This window comes from Haliotis cracherodii, unplaced genomic scaffold (assembly GCF_022045235.1).
Source record: "Haliotis cracherodii isolate W230 unplaced genomic scaffold, xgHalCrac1.p SCAF_16, whole genome shotgun sequence".
Classification (NCBI taxonomy): domain Eukaryota; kingdom Metazoa; phylum Mollusca; class Gastropoda; order Lepetellida; family Haliotidae; genus Haliotis; species Haliotis cracherodii.
In genome coordinates this window covers 21,012,433-21,033,167 of record NW_027266271.1, presented here as the reverse complement: position 1 = coordinate 21,033,167, position 20,735 = coordinate 21,012,433, and the positions used below count along the sequence as shown (strand labels likewise).

Here is a 20,735-nt window from a genome sequence, read left to right as displayed (position 1 = left end):
ATATCCTTCGTAGCTTGACGAAACTGTACTCGCCCGCTTTGTTCCTACAGCTCTACGCACCACTCTGTATTGATTTGCTGTGCATATCAGATTTGAAAAGGTGTAGGGAGCTTTGTCAACCAGCGGGGCTCTCCACGTGGGGTTGTAACACATATTTCCATAATTTCTGGTCAATTCTGTGACGTGCCTTGCGGTCGTTATAAAAATAATGGCTGGATTCACACTTTGACCGTTTTTTTAATGTTGTGTCAAAACATAGGCACATCATGTTTTGATATATAACCAAATGTACTGAAACAATTTTGAATGCGTCTCGATCTGATGCGTCCAAAAAGATTTAACGCATCCCATGTTTAATCGCATGGGAATGTATCTACATAATAATTATGTATCTTTGCCTTTCTGCAAAATATCGATAGCTATTGACTGTAATTGATTCCAGAATAAATAAGTTTAATATATATTTTCTTCGTGCACCCATTCTTTTTGTTACGCAGTTGTTTATATACATTATTTCTATTGTATAATTAAGTATTTGATGTTTCATGATCAAGACGTTGCATTTGTTTCGGTCTATTATTTATCTTTCATTCAACGTAAATGTATGCCACTTTGCGGCTTTTGTTGTGTCCAGCTTTTATTTTTTTTTACAGAGCGGATGATCCGGCGTCAATTAGAGACCAGCGTGTTTAGGAGGAAATACGGAAAGTCATTATGTTTAACACCGTTTCCTGACCCGTGAAAATTCCGTGTTAGAATAGGTCTTCATCGACCCGTGCTTGCCGTAAAAGGTGACTATGCATGTCGTAAAAGACGACTTACGGGATCGGGTGGTCAGGCTCGCTGACTTAGTTGATATATGTCATCGATCTCAATTGCGTGGATCGATGATCATGATGTCAATCACTTGATTGTCTGGTCCAGACTAGATTTTTTTTTCAGACCGCCGTCATTTAGCTGTAAAATATTGCTGAGTGCGGCGTTAAACAACAAACAAACAAAACAAACAAACAAACACCGTTTCCAGGCAAGTTGTGGTCTCATTGGGCGTGAAATAGTGAGTATGGTTTATGCGCCGCTTTTAGCAATATCCCAGCAAAAACACGACAGGGGACACCAGAAATGGGCTTCACACAGTGTACCCATGTCGGGAATCGAACCCGGGCCTTCGGCGTGCCCAAACGACGCTTTAACCACTAGGCTACCGCACTGCCCCTGCTGAAGTGAAATGGGTTTTAAAGTCGCGTCCAAGATTACTGTACTTATATAGCGACGTGCACGCACGTGTCTGTGTGTGTGTGTGTGTGTGTGTATGTGTGTGTGTGTGTGTCTTCTTGAACTTGTCCTGATTGATGCCGATTTTAAAGTGCTAGCCAACTAAGATACCGTGACCCAGTTCAACATGAATACCCAACTCAGACACAGTCTACTGACTCCGAGCCGACCAGTCTTTGTTTGAACCCCTTAATGTCGAGCGCCAGACAGGGTAACAACAAGTACCATCTTTTAACGTCTTTTGGTATGACGCGCCTGCGGATCGAACCCCGGACCTTTCGCTCTCCGGGCGGACACTCTACCACTAGACCACGGAAACGGTCTTCACTTCCTTAGCGACGTGCATACATGTGTGTTGGGGTGCTTAGACATGTCCGATTTTATAGTGCTAGCCAACTGATACAATGAGAGTACGATATCACACGTACTGAGAGAGTGAGTATGGTTTTACGCCGCTTTTAGCAATATTACAGCAATATCACGGCGGGGGACACCAGAAATGGGCTTCAAACATTGTACTCATGTCGGGAATCAAACCCGGGTCTTCGGCGTGACGAGAGAACGCTTTAACCACTAGGCTACCCGACCGCCCTACACGCCCGTACTAAACTCTGAGCCACATTCACCCTGGCCACCCGCACTTTATGTTACTGTGGACCAATCGTATCCTGGGATCCCTATGGCGCGCTTGAATGAAGAGAATTTTGAGACAGGGGCGGTCGGGTAGCCTAATGGTTAAAGCGTTCGCTCGTCACGCCGGAGACCTGGGTTCGATTCCCGACATAGGTACAATGTGTGAAGCCCATTTCTGGTGTCCCCCGCCGTGATATTGCTGGAATATTGCTAAAAGCGGCGTAAAACCATACTCACTCACTCACTATTTTGAGACAGTGACAGTTTAATGTGGCATGAAAACCCCAAATTGAAACTGCTGTCAAATCAAGGGTCCTAACCAGGGCGAATCAGGAATTCGAACCAACGATCATCGGTTTCAAAGGAACGCCACTCTGCAGAGTGAACATGGGCACATCAGACAACAGAACAAATACTTCACACGATCCCATTTATCTTAAACGACTTATTTCAATTTTCAAGCGTCAAAATAACGTGATATCGGTAAAAGATAACGAAAAATGATATGAGAGAATGTGACTTCTTAAGAATTTCTGCTTGTGATTGGACACAAATATCAATTTGTGTTGAATTATTATTGGGAAACAAAACAACCCCTCATCTATAGCCTCAATCACAAACCTTTTTTACAGTTTTTGTTTGTTGTAATCTCCGGCTTCCAACCTACTATTATCTGAACGAGACGATTCGGGCTAAAAAATATATTCTTCAGAGTTCGACTTCGCATTTCAAACAACTCTAACTGCATTAAATGTTTCAAACGAAAACACCTTAGCTCCTTCCTCGGCTCGTCCATTCTGGATTCTGAGCCGAGCAGTCATCAAAACCTACAAGCTCTCTTCCTTGAATAGGAATCGCTCAGACGGTTGACAAATGCTAGCAACACTGCACGAAGCTCCACTTTAAGTCAATAATGGGCACAGCGGTGGATAAGTGACCTACATCCGCAGCTGTCACGTGACTTTGAATGCCCGCGTAGTATTACAGCTCGACCAGCTTAACGCGGCACTCGGATATACGAGAGGAACAGTGACTTTACAGTTATACTGATTCGATATAGCTGTAGCGGTTGGCCAGATTAGCAGCCATTTTGTTCACTAATGTCGATCAAGGTGAATTGTCACAGCAGTTGTAGCGTAGGTACGTATTTGCATGAAGGCATGGGAGTATATGTGCATCCTTGGTTTGAATAACGTGTGTCAAGTAGGTACCTGTCTTAGGTGTCCGGTAATAGGGTAATTTTGTTAATGAAGGTTGACTTGGTGGTGTGGATTATTGTCATGGCACACCAGTGATTTTACTGCAACTTCGTTGATATTCTTCAATAATTTCACCAAGAATAATTTCATATACAACCAGAGCTTTCCTCACAATAATTTACAAACTGATTATTCGTTTGTAGAAAATCTCCGCTTCGTATAATTCTTTCATCTTATTTTTTAAACATAAATTGTCATATTTTGATTGCTAGCCAATATGATACAGTTGTGTATGAAAATCATGTTTGCTTGTACTTTGGTTGTTTAACGCTGTACTCAGCTATATTCCAGCTTATAGGACGGCGGTCTGTAAATAATCGAGTCTGGAACAGACAATCCAGTCACTGACATTATGAACATCGATCCACGCAATTGGGATTCGATGACATGCATCAACCAAGTCAGTGAGCCTGACCGACCGATTCCGTTAGTCGACAAGCATAGTCACCTTTTACGGCAAGCATGGGTTGCATATTCAACCCCGGCTCTTCACGGGTCATATATGAAAATCAGCATGGCGTACTAATATCTGTCTGTCTGTCTGTCTGTCTGTCGGCCCACGTCGTCTTTGGCGCCGTAACTCGCTGTGCAGATTTGCGTCCTTTAGGCGCTCTAGAAACCTACAGATGTGGGTTCGAATCCCGATTCGTCTTGGTTATGTTTCTAGGTTTGTCTGCATCATACCCGTGCGTGTGGGTTTCACCAAAGTAGCGAAGGCCTAGGACCTGCATCACTTTCCTTCCTTTCCTTCCATATCAAGCTGACACGCCGAGATATAATTGAAAGACTAATACCCATTGGACTGATCAATCCAAGCTTATTAAACAACCCTTTTTATTTCAGACCTGTTATAACAACTTAGCGAGATGATCAGACCTCCCGCATCAGATTCCTCAACTATTTCAACAATGGAGTTCTCAGGCTCCGTCAGCCCCACGGATGACCGTGCGGACAGAGCAAGACCCCAGGAACGGCGAATGCGACGGTTCCAGCCCCACTGGCAGGATGCATATCCCTGGGTATTCTTCGACGAGGTTTTGGGCAAGATGTTCTGCAGAATATGCAAAGAAAACCCCGATGTTTCAGATCCAGCTTCCGCTTACTTTACAGGAGGTTGTTCCAACTTCCAAATCATGTCGCTCCAGAGTCACGCCAAGAGCAAAGGTCATATCAGTGCTGAGGAAGTCGCACGAATGAAGTCGGGGGTTGGCGTAGACGTCTTCCACACCTGGAGCCCTGACCAGACGTCAACAGATGCATCATCTCCATCGTCATCTTCTGGACCTGCTATTGCCGGACATCCGATGCAGTTTGCTCACCCAATTCACCTATTCACCAACAACGTCAGGTCGTCTCATTACAAGAGCACAACTGATATGATTAATGAAGGTTTCAGGGCCATGCACGACAGACTTCTGAAAAATATGGACACGACTCGTTCAGAAGGTTCTGTGTTCCCTGTCAGACAGCTTGCTCCCCACACAGCACCATCTCAGTGTGTGGTAAAGCAACAGTATCGCCCCAGCTCCACCTACCACAACGTTGACTCCGTAGACAGTCCGAGAGAATCCCCGGGGACATCCCAGAGTTATGTCACACAAGTCTGTCCCTCGCACAAAGTGAAAGCCATGTTTTTAAATGCACATGCTGCCGCGAAGACAGGCATGTCAAAACAGGACTACACGTGGATGTGTGACCTGGACAAAGCCAAAGGACTGGACATGGGGGACCACCACAGCGCTGGAGAATGCCAAATTATACAGAAATTGATTGCAAATTCTGTAACTCCTCGACTTCGAGCTGCTATTGAGAAATGTAGACACTTCTCAGTTATATGTGACACAGTAAGGTCACGCAATGCTGACCTGCTTGTCTTTTACATAAAAACAATTGAACGAGGAAAACCACGATTTTACGTATTGAACGCACAAACTGTTGACGCAAAGCAGGAGGGTTGTTTTTCGGAACAGTTGGAGAAGGCTTTGGGAAGAGAACTAGATGGCATCAGCTGGAAACCCAAGCTGATTGGCGTCCTCCACAACGTGGACATGAAGTGGTACGAGGGAAAGGAAGCCGCAGCCCGCCATGTACCTAAACCAGAGAAAGCAGCCATCAAAATAAAAACAGAGCCAGGTGTACCACCTCCACCACCATCACCTCCACCGGAGACGTCACTACAGGACGTTTTCTTGCCGCCTCCGCCGTTTGCGCATCGGTGTCTTCTCCACCGAATTCAGCTGTTTGTGACGGAGACAATTAGGCCACTTCCTTACGATAAACAAATCTCAGACGGTCTCAGACTTGTGAAGCAACTTTGTGAGGATGTGTTCCCAGATTCCGCGTTCCAGAACAGCACAGAGTCACTGTGTGAGGAGACAACGTGGCCTTCAGCTAGACTTGCTGATGTTCTTGTTTTCACAAAGAAGTTCTCCAGTATTATTGAAGTATTAAGCAAGGTAGGTCCACGCGTAACCTCCATCGTTAAATCCGTATCTATAATTCGAGCATGTAATGTTTGTTTTTGTCGGTGATTTCGGGCACTAAAGTCCCCCGGGACCTAAGGATTATCCTAACACCGTTGTGTCGAACTTTGATGTGTTGACATTATTGTTGTCTCGAAGTAAAAACTTGGTCCCTGCGTATTCCTTCTTTATTCATCATTTTATGGTTGTGCCGAACCTCTGATAACTCGAAGTGTCTCCGTAGGTCCCTTCTACTTCGACACACCGGTGTTTGACTGTACTTGATAGTGTTGCGGACAACTGTAAGGACGATGTAGTTTGTTGCTCGTCCCACTAAGAACAAATTGTGAATGTCGATATTCAGTTCCGTTTAAATACAGACAGGCGTTCATGTTATAGCTGAAATTGTTGATTCATTGACTGCGCCTCAAATGACATTCACTCAGCCCATCTCAGCCCAGTTGTTTACCTCATTCTGGTTTATTGCCATTCATTTAGTCAGCGGCGGTGGGGTAGCCTAGTGGTTAAAGCGTTCACTCGTCACGCTGAAGACCTGGGTTCGATTCCCCACATGGGAACAATATGTGAAGCCTATTTCTGGTTTCTCCGCTGTGATATTGCTGGGTTATGGCTAAAAGCGGCATACATCTGGCATAAAACCACCCTCGCTCATTTAGTTAAACCTCACCTGGTGCACGGATGGCCAAGTCTTCTGAGTTGTCTCCCTTAGGTGTGTGAGAAACCTTTGATCGTGGGTTCAAATCCCGGTTCGCTCTGATTCTGTTTCCAAGTTTGTCAGAACAATACCTGTCCTCGCGGGTTTCACCATAGTGGCGACCGCCTCCGTGGTCTTGTGGTAGAGCGTCCGCCCGGAGAGCGGAAGGTCTGGGGTTCGACCCCCGACCGCGTCATACCAAAAGACGTTAAAAGATGGCACTTGTTGTTACCCTGTCTTGTGCTCGGCATTAAGGGGCTTAAAACAAGGACTGGTCGGCTCGGAGTCAGTATACTGTGTCTGAGTGAGGTGTTCATTTTAAACTGCAGCATGGTATCTCAGTGAGCTAGCACTATAAATCGACATCAGTCCGGACTAGTACACAAGCAGCCACACACACACGTGCATGCACGTCGCTATATAAATGCAATAATCTTGGACGCGACGTTAAACCCAATTGGCAAACGTCTTGAACCTGCATCATTTTGGTGAATTAACTGCAATACTGTAATAACCTCGGTGACTTATAAAGATAAATTGAACATTTTTTTAATGTTAACAGCAGGAGAACAGGAGTTGTCCAAGTATCCCTGACGTTGTGGATTTCTTCAAGTCCCATCGGTTTGTCAAATATATTCACTTTTTATCTGACCTTCTGGGAGTTCTCGACAACGCTTTCCAAACCCTTGGGAATAGCTACACCACCATTGGAGAGGTGTATGAGACTATCAGCGACACCATCGACAACGTAAAGAAATTACAAAAAAGGTGAGAGGATGTGATACTGACTTCATGATACAGGGTAAGACAAGGTGCCACGTCTGCCATACTTGTCGAAAAGCCATTTTTGAGTTGGTTTACGAACTTATCCCCCAATTCGGAAAGGGAAAACAGATTGAAATAGAAAAGTTATGGCTGTCATTCGGTAAGCCGATCTTTGCAATATCCGACATCTATACAATCAAAATTGCGTATCGTTACAGTGAGTGAGTGAGTGAGTGAGTGAGGTTTTACGCCGCTTTTAGCAATATTCCAGCAATATCATGGCGGGGGACACCAGAAATGGGCTTCACACATTGTACCCATGTCGGGAATCGAACCCGGGTCTTGGGCGTGACGAGCTAACGCTTTAACCACTAGGCTACCCGACCGCCCCTATCTTTACAGTGATGATGCCCCTTTTGTGATAACCTTGATAGAGATTAATTTTCACAAAATGTTTCTCTGAAATAGTGATACAAAGAGATTACTACGCGAGTGGACCCGTGAAGATACGGGGTAGAATACGTCTTCAGCAACCCATGCTTGGTGTAAAAGGCGACTATGCTTGCTGTAACAGGCGACTAACGGGATCGGGTGGTCAGGCTCGCTGAATTGGTCGATGCATGTCATCGTATCCCATTTGCGTGGATTTATGCTCATGATTTCAGTCACTGGATTGTCTAGTCCAGATTCGATTTATACAGACCGCCGTCATATAGCTGGAATATTGCTGAGTGCGGCGTTAAACAACAAACAAACAAAACTACACGAGTGTCATATGCAATTAATCTAACAATGAGATGTGTCATAACATATCTAACGAGAGGAAGACAGATTTGACATAGATTTCAGCTTCCATATTCTTTCAGCGCGATGTTTCGGTGCTGATGATAGTGTATATCTATAAATGTTCGTGATAAATGCATCTTTCGCACTGAAAAATAAAGAAGTTGAAATTATGCTGTCTTCGTTGATTTGACGGGGGTTTGACGAAATTAACACTGCTGTATCTCCAAATAGATCGGGACAACAGCTTGTGAAAGTTGAAAAAGACCCAGAATTCCAAGGCTTCTTCCTCTCGACTGAAGGAATGGATGATTTTGAGACGGACCGTGAATTCATTCTGACGTCACTCGTCGCTGACCTTGCACCTCGATTGTGTGACCTTCGGGAAGACAAGATGGCCGCGATGGCAAAACTTGCAAGCCTTCAACAATGGCCTGTAGACACAGAAGACCTGAAAGGTTATAAGTCAATTTTCTATCATTAGGTTCTGGTGCAAACGTAACGTCAGTATCAGTTGAAAAACAACCAACAGCACATCTGATCTACCAAATACGTCAATTAATTACGTTTATGAGATAGCGTAAGCTTTAGGCTATTGACGTTTCTTCCATCTCATTTGTTTCTCAACGTCAGGAAAGCCAGTAAAGATATGGGAATGTTTTCGTTGTTCCATACTTTTATTCCTACACTCCTGGATGTTTGCATGTTGTAGTTGTATGTATAAGACGTGAACAAACACCATCCACTCAGCGGTCCGTGATCCTAGCTGTTACTGATGTGCTTAAACAAACGAATCTGATACCATTCGTGTTTGGCGATGTTTGGTCTTTGTTCGACTTGCTGGGTTGCCTTAATTACTCGAATATCGTTTGCGACGCCTTACGTGTACTTCCAGTATTAATCTGTCGTTCAAAATGTTGCTTGCTTGAGCCACGCATCATATAGTATCAAGCTCCTCAAAGCAAAACCCCCACTCACTCACACCACCTGTGAAATTTTCAGACTATGCCGATGAGGACCTGCTACTGATTGTTGAGACTTACGGCAATATCCTGCGCGAAGGCGGAGTCGACATAGACAAGTGTCTGATGGAGTGGTCTCAATTGAAAAACCATGTCCGGCGGAGGTAGGTCGAGTTATGTCCCCATTTTTGGTGCGTAGAAGCACGACCGTGGCTGTATTTTCACTTTGGGACCAACCATTCCTTGACAGGAAGGGCCATTTTTTTCACAACACATTTTGTTCTTGCAAACCTTTTAAACCTGAGACAAAAGTATTAATATTTGTTTCTTCTATTAGTAGGCTCCCTCTACCTTATGTTTGCAAGATCCGAGTAATGAGTACATGTATGTCTGTCTGTCTGTCTGTCGGGGGCACGGGTTGCCCAGTCGCCTATGGCGCCGCTATAGGTGTGCAGAGTTGCGTCCCTTGGGCACGCCAGAAAGATTGTGGGTTCGAATCCGCCCGATTATGTTTCTAGGTTTGTCAGCACCATACCCGTGCTCGTGGGTTTCACCGAAGTGGTAAACGTCGGAGACCTGCATCACTTCGGGCTTTCCTCCCACATTAAGCCAACACGCCGTGATATAACTGGAATACTGTTCAAAGCGGCGCTAAACCCAACTCACTCACTTAAGACGAGGGAGGATCACTCATTCAACCACTTCTTGAGTTTTTTCTTCACACGCTATTATTGTCAGTAAGGTGGCTTCACATAGTCCTTATTGTCCCAGTAAGAAAATCCTACTCAGAGGACTACAGCTAGGACTACGGCTTGACGCAAAGGTTCGTGCGATCTTATACCAACGCCGTCCGTCCAATAAGCGACAAAACCATTTCCATTATTAAGCGAAATCTCAGCGTCCGTTGTACGATGCCAACCTTATCATAACCATGTTTTTTATGAAACACTATCAAAAAGTGATGACACTAGATTTTCGCGAAAAGACAGGCGTAGCATGTTCCACTGTGGCATCCGTCACAAACACATGCAAAGGCAAATCAATTATTCACTTGCAAAAAAACACGGGAACATAAATAGGGAACTGCATCGGACATAATTTTTGTCACTGATTTAAAATTTCGTCAAATTTCGAAATGCCCTCCACCTGTCTACCATAAAAACTTTCTGAAAGCTTTACGGAGACCTTGAATGTTGTCACGTTGGTCAACAACCTTTCATATCATCTTCACTTTTCTAGACAGTCGTGACATTAATCAAATTCAAACAGACAATTACACAGAGGAGGGGTTAAAATTGATAAAGTTCAGTCTGGCAATAAGAAGTCCGGCTACATAACATTGATGGATTGTAACCATTCATATGTTAACCTAATTGTTAACGATAATGTCAAAGGATCTATTATCTAGCTCATAACGTTACCGCCGTCTTTGTTGTCAAGAGGGTATACTTGGTGTAGAGTTGATCAATAGAAAGAAATTAAAACTACATCAATGAAAATGTGACTGGTTTCATTAATGCAACGTATTGACATTTGATTTTGTTTACGACAGATTTTCAAGTCCTGTTAATACATCGTGGGAAAGCATCATACCGACTTGTAAGGGCAAGTGTGAGAATGTCCTCGCCGTTCTATCGTTTATTCTCACCCTTCCCGGACAGTCGGTTGAAGTTGAAAGGGGGTTTCACTATCTCCAGCGACGAAATAAAGTGGAGAGACTGGAAGCCGATGAAGTGCGCGACCAGCTGCGAATTTTCCATAACTTGCCGAACATCGGTGACTTCGACCCGGAACCACACGTAGAAACTTGGCAGGAACACACTATTCAAGATGGCGGGCCACCTAAGAAGAAATCTCGCCGCATCACACCGGAAGAAGATGACGAAGCATATCCAGTGTTCTTCTCAGAGTAGATCATATTCTTCATTTGAAAACAAGATGATTCATAATTATGTACATTGACTTACTTGATAATTTTTAGGAAAAAAGTGGAAGATAAATGTCTTTTTGTACATTCTTAATGTTTCGAAAACACATCAAAGCATGCATTTATCCTCTGCACTTCATGGTACAGTCATGATGTCACGTACAAGGTAATACGGACAGGGGTACAATAGATCTTCAGCAACCCATGCTTGCCGTAAAAGGCGACTATGTTTGAAGTAAGAGGCGACTAACGGGATCGGGTGGTCAGGCTCGCTGACTTGGTTGACGCATGTCATCGTATCTCAATTGCGTGGCTCGATGCTCATTATAACATTCACTGGATTGTCTGGTCCAGACACGATTATTCACAGACCTCAGTCATGTAGCTGGAATATTGCTGAATGCGGCGTTAAACAATAAATAAACAAACAAATAATACGGACATTCAAAAACCCTCTTTAGTACTTAGATTACAAATATATCAAACCAAACATTTCCTGGATGTTGAAAGAAATGTTTTTTTTGCATAAACAGTCACATCAATTTAACTGCGAGGTAATTTTGTATTTTATTTTGCTCAACATGAAACCAACTCGTCGTCAGCTCACATCCATCACGCGTTACTCTTATCGCTGAAGACCGCCTCCGTGGTCTAGTGGTAGAGCGTCCGCCTGGAGAGCGGAAGGTATCTCAGTGGGCTAGCACTATAAAGCGGCATCAGTCCTGACTCGTACAAGCAGCCACACACACACGTGCATGCACGTCGCTATAAAAGTGATATATTTATATATCATATTCGTTCTCGTGGGATTTTTTTCCCAACTGGTAAATGTCCAAGACCTGCATCCCTTCAAACACCACTTGACAGGTGGCAATATACTGTAAATGAAAAGCTGTTCAAAGGTGCGAAGACAAAACTGACTCACTCACTTTTTCAAAGAATTGTTCTGTACTGACACTGTTGCCGTTCGGAACTCTGTGGTTGACATCGGCACGTTCATCAAATGGCGAAGTATTAATACTTTTTAAAAACGCAGCACCAGTAGCACCCGTAACAAACACATGCAAAGGCAAGTCAATTGTTTACCCACAACACCCACGGGGACTTGGAACAAGTCGAAACAGGGAATTGCTTCAGATATTACTTTGTCACTGTTGCCTCAAATACAGAATATTTATAGACCGCCGTCATATAGCTGGAATATTGCGGAGTGCGGCATTAAACAATAAACAAACGAAGATGATATGTTGAGGGAGCCATTACAATGCATTATCCGCTTGCTAGGTATTACTACTACACGACCCTGACAGACCCATTGTTGTGATCAGGGTGGAGTTTTAACTTGTGAAACTCAGCTGTGTTTTTTATAAAAGCGACCGTAAAATGATTGCTAAAGTCAGTGCCGGATGTGCAAGTGTCGAAGCGAAAAGTGAAGATGATATGAAAGGTTGTTGACCAACGTGACAACATTCAAGGTCTCGGTAAAGCTTTCAGAAAGTTTTATGGTAGACATGTGGAGAGCATTTCGAAATTTGACGCATCAGTGACAAAAATTATGTCCGATGCAGTTCCCTATTTATGTTCCCGTGTTTTTGGCAGGTGAAGAATTGATTTGCCTTTGCATGTGTCTGTGATGGATGCCACAGTGGAACATGCTACGCCTGTCTTTTCGCGAACATCTAGTGTCATCACTTTTTGATAGTGTTTCTTAAAAACATGGTTATGATAAAGTCGGCATGGTACAACGGACGCTGAGATTTCGCTTAATACTGGAAATGGATTTGTCGCTTATTGGACGGACGGCGTTAGCATATATTAAGATCGCACGAACCTTTGCGTCAAGCCTTAGTCCTAGCGGTAGTCCTATGAGTAGGATTTTCTTACTGGGACAATAAGGACTATGTGCAGGCACCTTACTGACAATAATATCGTCTGAAGAAAAAACTCAAGAAGTGGTTGAATGAGTGATCCTCCCTCGTCTTGAGTGAGTGAGTTGGTTTTAACGCCGCTTTTAACAGTGTTCTAGTTATATCACGGCGTGTTAGCTTAATGTGGGAGGAAAACCCGTAGTGATGCAGGTCTCAGACGCAAGTCACACCAGAAGAAGATGACGAAACATACCCAGTGTTCTTCTCAGAGTAGATCCCAGTGTTCTTAGATCATATTCATTTAAAAACAAGATAAATCATGATTATGTATATTGACTTACTTGGTGTTTCTTTTAAACCATGCATTTACCCTCTGTGCTGATCAAACGAGAGGCCAGTACAAATGTTCTCTTAATCTTAAGGTCATGATGTCACGTTCAAGGTATGTCGGACAAGCGAAACAGATTTTAGTGCTTAGATTACAGATCTGTCGAACCAAAGATGATACAGATGTTGAAAGAAATATATCTAAATTCAAATTCTAGTTTCAAGTAGGATCACACTATTCAGTCCCGAATAGAATAGTTAACTCATCTCCCACAGTCCAACAGGTTTGTCTTTTTCAAAGAGCTCTTGCTCTGAAGATATTCGATCAAGGTTACAACATTCAAGGCTTCAGTAAAGCTTTCAAAACGTTTAATGGTAGACATGTGGATGACATTTCCATATTTGACGCATCAGGGACAAAAATGAAGTCCGATGCAATTCCCATATTCTTTTTTGGTACCATTTGTTTCCGTGTTTTTTGCTTGCTGGTGAATAATTGATTTGCCTTTGCATGTGTTGGTGACTTGCCCCCGTGAAACAGCTAGTATCATCACCATTTAATAGTGATTCATAAACACATGCACATGATATAATCGGAATCGTACAATCTGTTTCTTATGAAAATGGAAAGGACTTTGTGGCTTTTATTTTGTTGCTTAACGCCGCACTCACTAAATGACTGCCGTCTGTAAGTTATGGAGTCTGGACCAGACATTCCAGTGATGATATTGCGGACAACGATCCACGCCGGGGTACGATAGCAAGCTATCAACAAATTGCCGACCTTGACCACTCAGACCATTTAGTCGCCACTTACGACCAGTGCAGGTTGATGGAGACGTATAATTCTAACAACCTTTGTTTGTTTTTGTTTTGTTTGTTTGTTTTTACGCCGCACTCAGCAATATTCCAGCTATATGACGGCGGTCTGTTAATAATCGAGTATGGACCAGACAATACAGTGATTGATATCACGAGCATCGATCCACGCAACTGGGATCGATGACATGCATCAACCAAGTCAGCGAGCCTGACCACCCGATCCCGTTACTCGCCTTTTACGACAAACATAGTCGCCTTTTACGGCAAGCATGGGTTGCTGAAGACCTATTCTACCCCGGATCTTCAAGGGTACTAACAACCTTTGTGGTCTTTTGTCCCCTTCGGTAGGTTGAAAGTCGTACGTGTATTGGTCGTACCCGGGTAAGAATAAGTCATCGGGAGATGTTGAAGGGGCTATTTCAATGCATTGTCCGCTTCCTACCCAGTATAATGACATTGGTAACATCTGCCCTCGCGGCTGTGGTGATTTATGAAAGCGTCCGTAAAATGATTACCTAAGTCAGTATTGTCTGTAAGCGCCAGTTTGTTGAATGTAAAATATCAAAAGCCAATGAAATGGGGTGATCATATATGCTATATTCTCACCACATAAACATGTGCCTGTTTTTTCTATGTGACTAGATACATACATCACAAGGGTGAATAATATCACCTGTAGCATATGGTAAACATCACGGCTACCCACCAATGAATGCCGATCTTTAAAGTCGAAACCCTGAAAACGTCTGAACAAATATTTGTGGTGTGTGTGTGTGTGTGGGGGGGGGGGGGGGGGGGGGGGGGGGGGGGGTGTTCGTGTGTGCGTTCAGGTGTCTGTTGTTTAAGGCAGCAGTCAGCCGCATTCAACCTATACGACAGCTTTCTGAAAATAATGAATCCAGTGATTGATACTACGAGCACCGGTCCACGTCGTCAGGGCACGGTGTCACGAACCAACCAGCCTGACAACTCAATCCATTTAGTCGCCTCTTACAATCAGCATAGGTTGCTACGGACCAGCTCTAACTGAGAATACCCAAACAGGTACACATGTGTTGACAAATATCAAGCATGTTCCAGTGTCTGAGAACCGACTGATTTATGTTCAACACTGTTGAGTTAAAACAATATAGTGTTCAGGTGCATCGCCAAACAGTGTCCAAAACACTAATACTTTTATTTGAAACTCTAACTCGATCAAAGATTGTCGATGACAGATCAGTTTCGTCATAATTGTCACTGATTATTGTAATCGACAAAGGTTATATTAATTAAATGAATTAAACCACACTGTAGTGCTGTGATCAGAAGAGTAGATACGTGTATTTTGGTGTAGATGCTTTTAGTTTATGTACTGATTAGCGATGTAGAGACATGTATCCGTTGCTAAGTGTAGCGATTAGTTGAGATGTGGAGATTAGCGAAGAGAAAAGCACCCCCTGCTTGTGATTAACAAGCCTGTCCTATAGATTTATACCGCCATTGATTTCGTCCAATTGTACAGAAGGGTGATAAAGTTCAAGGGAAGTAACTTTTGGCAGAGTTACTGTCAGTTTGTGTGGAGACCCGTGAAGATCCGGGGTAAAATAGGTCTGCAGCAACCCATGCTTGCCGTAAAAGGGAACTATGCTTGTCGTAAGAGGCGACTAACGGGATCGGGTGGCTCGCTGACTTGGTTGATGCATGTCGTCGTATCCCAATTGCGTGGATCGATGCTCATGTCGATCACTGGATTGTCTGGTCCAGACTCGATTATATACAGACCGCCGTCATACAGGTGGAGTGTGGCGTTAAACAACAAATAAACAAACAAACCAACAAACAGCCTATGTGGAAAGAAACAATGCTTCAATCACAATGACTGCAAATGTTACAGCACAAAACTTCCTTTGAAAACAGCAGACAATGATTTGATGCCGTGCTTAAAATATTTGTGATGTTAATAAAAATACATTGTATGTACAAATATTGCAAATAGAAGAACAAGAAATAGAATTTAGTTTTCAGTGACATTGTTTTTGTTTATACTTTTCCCATTTATACTAGTAATACTTTGTAATACTTTGGACAAATAATTTTCTAGCATCTTAAGTCATTACATAGAAAACGATTGTAACCTGTTATGATCAAGGTGTGTGTGTGTGTATGTGTGTGCGTGTGTGTGTGTGCGTGCGTGCGTGCGTGCGTGTGTGTGTCTTCGTGCTTTCTCCACTGGCAATGCTTAGCATGGAGCGTAAAATCAAGTACTGTCTATAAATGTGACGCGGAGGCGATCGAACAGCCGACCACCCGCTCTCCGGGAAGATAATAACCACTAGACAATGGAGGCGGTTCTTCATAAGAAAGAAACACTACAACATAATAAATAATCCATTTTTTGTTACCCTAAGGGAAACTATATTCCAGGATATTTATTCAATTCTCATCACAGTTATATTGTATTTAGCGGGCCTTGGCGAGCTAAATACATAGTGTTTATTCCTAATACAGGATATTTACCATCCTCAAACACACAAGCGTGATAACCTCTTTATCATATAGTGTCATTCTTTAATTCTGTGCTTCAAAATCGCTTTCCCTCTCTCACAAACATTACCGAAACATTGCGAGTTTTCCTGGAATTCGCACATTAATATTTATTACGTCACAGGGTAAGTGATGTGTCAGTCGGACAATGACAGTAGCCAATATAGTTCCAACTGAAATCTGTTTCTTATACAGTGGCGAAGCAACATACGCAAAACAACAATTGTTTTTAATTGCCTTTCTCGGCAATCCATCGGTCTGTCCGCTAGAGTAACTGCCCTTTTGTCAAAGGGAAGCTACTCTAACCCTAGTCTATGCGAGGTCACGGCCATGGTCAGACGTTGTTAACAGTCGGTCGGTCCTGTCATAACGTTAAGAAGTGTAGTCAGATGTACACACAGCGATAAAACCAAACAAGGTAACAATTCAAACATATTTCGGCCAAATCCAACTATTTTGATTTGTGGAGAAGGTTTCAAGCCGCAGAGGCCTACACGCACAGATAATATTATGGCTACTGATCCCGCTTGGCTAGGCCTCGTGCCTTTGACCTTTGATATTTGCATCTCCATCCGCATATGACCCCAACGAATATCGGTTTCATCGGTTGGCTTTATCCTGCCGAGAAACCTACCCATTATATGATAAACTTCATTACCTTCAATTCATATTTATTATAGAGATAAATATCATCAAACATTTGTACTCATTTTCTGACTTGTAACTGTTTTATTTAATGATTGCATTTTTAAATAAACTGACGTCCAAAAGAAACTTTACCAGAGTTTGAAATCACTCTTGCTCAAAAACAACAAAACATACATGCATGAAGTAAAGTGTATTGAGAAGATCAATATATCAACATAATCAACACTGAAAATGACAATCATACCGCGACCGAGAATGACGTCAGAGCCCCCCAAAGTTGGGTGTGGTACAAAACTCGAGCTTTCAGAATCATGGACAATAGGCAGAGTACATAAACAATCGCTCACGTTCAATAACAAGTCATTAGTAGCGTGTGTGACCTCCGAATGCCTCAAAAACTCTTCGACGCACAGAAAAAGTCAGTCGTCTGATGGGGTCACGTTGGATTTGACGCCATTCCTCTTGGAGGGCCAAGATCAGTTCTTGCCGGTTGGCGGGAGAATGTGGTCGTTGTCGAACACGACGATCCATCAAGTCCCAGAGGTGTTCTATGGGGGACATGTCGGGAGAGCCTGCAGGCCAATTCTGGCTGTTTGGGCTCTAGCGTTGTCATGCTGATAAATGACACCACGTGGCTGCTGTTGGAGAAATGGTAGGACAACTGGACGAAGAATCCATTTAACGCTGAGCTGTCAAGTTTTCTTTCAACGATGACCAGCGGTGTTCTCTCCTGCCCACAGATCTCTCCACACACCATGACACTCCCTCCACCATATGGTACGACCTCCTGCACGCAACACGCCGCCGTTCGTTCACCCTTTCGGCGGTAAACACGTTGTCTTCCATCAGCCCTAAACATACAGAATTGACTTTCGTCAGTGAAGACAACCCTCTGCCAGTCACATCGTTGCCAACGTCGTACAGTCCGGGCCCATCTCAATCGCAGACGACGATGTTGCGCTGTCAATAGCTGTCCTCTGTAGGGTCTAAAAGCCCTGATTCCATGAGCCCTGAGGCTCCTGGCCACTGTCTATCGACTAACCCTGTGACCTAAGGCATTTGTCGCCGATGACGTCACTGTCAGGAAGCGATTTCGAAGGTGCAAGGTACGCAGGTACCTGTCATCATGGGGCGTGGTCACCCTGGGTCTGCCTGTTCTTGGCCTGTCAGCGGTCCGCCCTGTCTGTCTGTAACGTTGCATCAAGTTGGTAACGGCAACACGGGAGCAACCGAAGGTTCGTGCAATATGGGCGTGGATGGCTCCCATCTGCACCATACCCAAGGCTCGTTCACGTTGTTCGACTGTGAGTTGTGGCATTTCTTTTGTGTGTTTTTTTATCACTGTGGATGTCTGACTTGCCGTTGCACTCGTTTTATACCCTTACCCGCACGTGCATTTGCAGTATCCACTATTGTTTTATTTAGGTTATGTGTTTTAGATTTAGACTTCATCAAAAAAAAAATACTTTGTCTGAAATTTCTATTTTCAGTTGGTAAAGTCCCTTTTGGACGTCAGTTTATTACATCTGATGAGTTGAAAGTAAAAATGTATGTTGAATTTTTTTTAAATAATATTTTTATTACATTACGAACTGACGAGAGAAAAATAAAACAGTTTGGTACACATGGCGATTTATAAGGAAATAAGTTGACATCAAACGACTTTCTTTTTACAGCACAACTGTATCCCAGCTCCCAAAGTCCCTTACCTCCTGTTGGGCCACATACATATTATATTGATGGCTTATGTCCTCAATAGATTGAAGATAACACATGCCTATGATATAATCAGAGATGCCTCACGACTATGGAAAGCGCAGCGTCGCTTTTACTTACATCGGTATCAGTATCAACGTGACGAGTAAAGAACAGAGCTAAGGTTAGCTAAATACACTAGGTATTATTCAGCTCAAAACACACTCGAGCGATAACCTCTTCGTCGTCTTTTTCAAGTGAAATATACAGTAATACACTCGAGTGAAATCACACTCTTTGTCAGAACTAAGAAAGATAAAACATCTATGAAGATAGAACATTTGGCTTATTTCTTGTGAAGTAACATGTACATGTATATAACATCTCGTGACTCGATTTGATATTTTCAGTTCACTCAGTGCCTCAAGAAAGTTATATCAGAAGCAAAGACAAATATCCTGTGTATTTCATTCTGTAAATATTATGAACGCGTTCATTAGTTTTTTTACAACGTTATGTGGTTGGTGGAAATAGAACTGTTATGTTACATCAAAGGACATACTACGGAAGTGTAGTAGGGCCACGGTGAAAATTTATTTTGTCTAAGTATCTCCTACGTCGGACTTACTATGTCCTACGTAGAACTTAATATCTCCTACGTAGGACTTCCTATCTCCTACGTAGGAGATACTAAGTCCAACGTATGAGATAGTTATTCTAGTCCATACTAAGTCCTACGTAGGAGATACTAAGTCCAACGTATGAAATAGTTATTCTAGTCCATTCTAAGTCCTACGTAGGAGATACTAAGTCCAACGTATGAAATAGTTATTCTAGTCCATACTAAGTCCTACGTAGGAGATACTAAGTCCAACGTATGAGATAGTTATTCTAGTCCATACTAAGTCCTACGTAGGAGATACTAAGTCCAACGTATGAGATAGTTATTCTAGTCCATACTTAGTCCTACGTAGGAGATACTAAGTCCAACGTATGAAATAGTTATTCTAGTCTATACTAAGTCCTACGTAGGAGATACTAAGTCCAACGTATGAGATAGTTATTCTAGTCCATACTAAATCCTACGTAGGAGATAGTAATACTAGGCCATACTAAGTCCTACGTAGGAGATACTAAGTCCTACGAAGGAGATAGTAAGTCCTACGTAGGAGATACTTAGACAAAAAAAACCTATCACCGTGGCCCTACTACGCTTCCGTAACATACAGCGATTGATTAAAGTAGCAAACGTGGCTTACAAGGTGTCATGGGGCGGGGCTTTTTGGTCTGCAGTTGAGAAGTTTGGTTGCATTCAAAATCGGATACAGCTCTTTGAAAACGAATGGGAAGCACTTACACAAACAAGGAATGGAGATAATTATGGATGCATTTCTCGTAAGCCAAAGAATAGGCAGTCAACAGCTGTTTTCGTCGAAAAAACGTCACTACCAAAAATATAAAATAAGTGATGCATGTTTTCATGATTTTTTAAAAACGTTAACATGATTGGAATGCTTTCCGACCTTCTCCAGATCCGCGGGGTCATGGTCAGAATGGAAAACTACATAACTATCAAGGTAAGGTGTGGTCAATATGTGATGCGTATAACGCTACCCCTATATTAAAATTCATTTATTTGGATATCGATTTCTAAGTTATGAAATAATGAAGTCAACGTAAACAGAATTTAATGTGTGAAAAAATGGCTTAACCTTAAGCTTCCGAATTATGAAAGGTTTCGGTCATATCTTCAAGCCTAAAATATCCCAAAGTTTTAAAAATGTATCGCGTGATTTTCAGAGAACTTCAAAAATATCAATGATCGCCCATTGTAACACGGGCTGGTGGTGTGATCCATTTTCATTTCCTATAGACGCTGTACATTGGATTGGTTTGGTTTGTTGTTTTACGCCGCACTCAGCAATATTCCAGCTATGTGACGACGGTCTGTAAATTATCGAGTCTGGACCAGACAATCCAGTGATTGATATCATGAACATCGATCCATCAACCAAGTCAGCGGGCCTGACCACCCGATCCCGTTAGTCGCCTCTTACGACAAACATAG

The 20,735-nt window shown here is 42.9% G+C and overlaps 1 protein-coding gene across 1 annotated transcript; it reads left to right on the top strand.

The window, feature by feature from the left end:
- Positions 1 to 2,982: 2,982 nt before the first annotated feature.
- Positions 2,983 to 10,827, top strand: LOC139463465 (uncharacterized). The gene is made up of 6 exons (XM_071244735.1): positions 2,983 to 3,048; positions 4,011 to 5,623; positions 6,907 to 7,112; positions 8,127 to 8,350; positions 8,895 to 9,018; positions 10,407 to 10,827. The coding sequence occupies exons 2-6, from the start codon at positions 4,034 to 4,036 to the stop codon at positions 10,765 to 10,767; spliced, it is 2,505 nt and encodes an 834-aa protein (XP_071100836.1). The 5' UTR covers positions 2,983 to 3,048; positions 4,011 to 4,033; the 3' UTR covers positions 10,768 to 10,827.
- Positions 10,828 to 20,735: the final 9,908 nt, after the last annotated feature.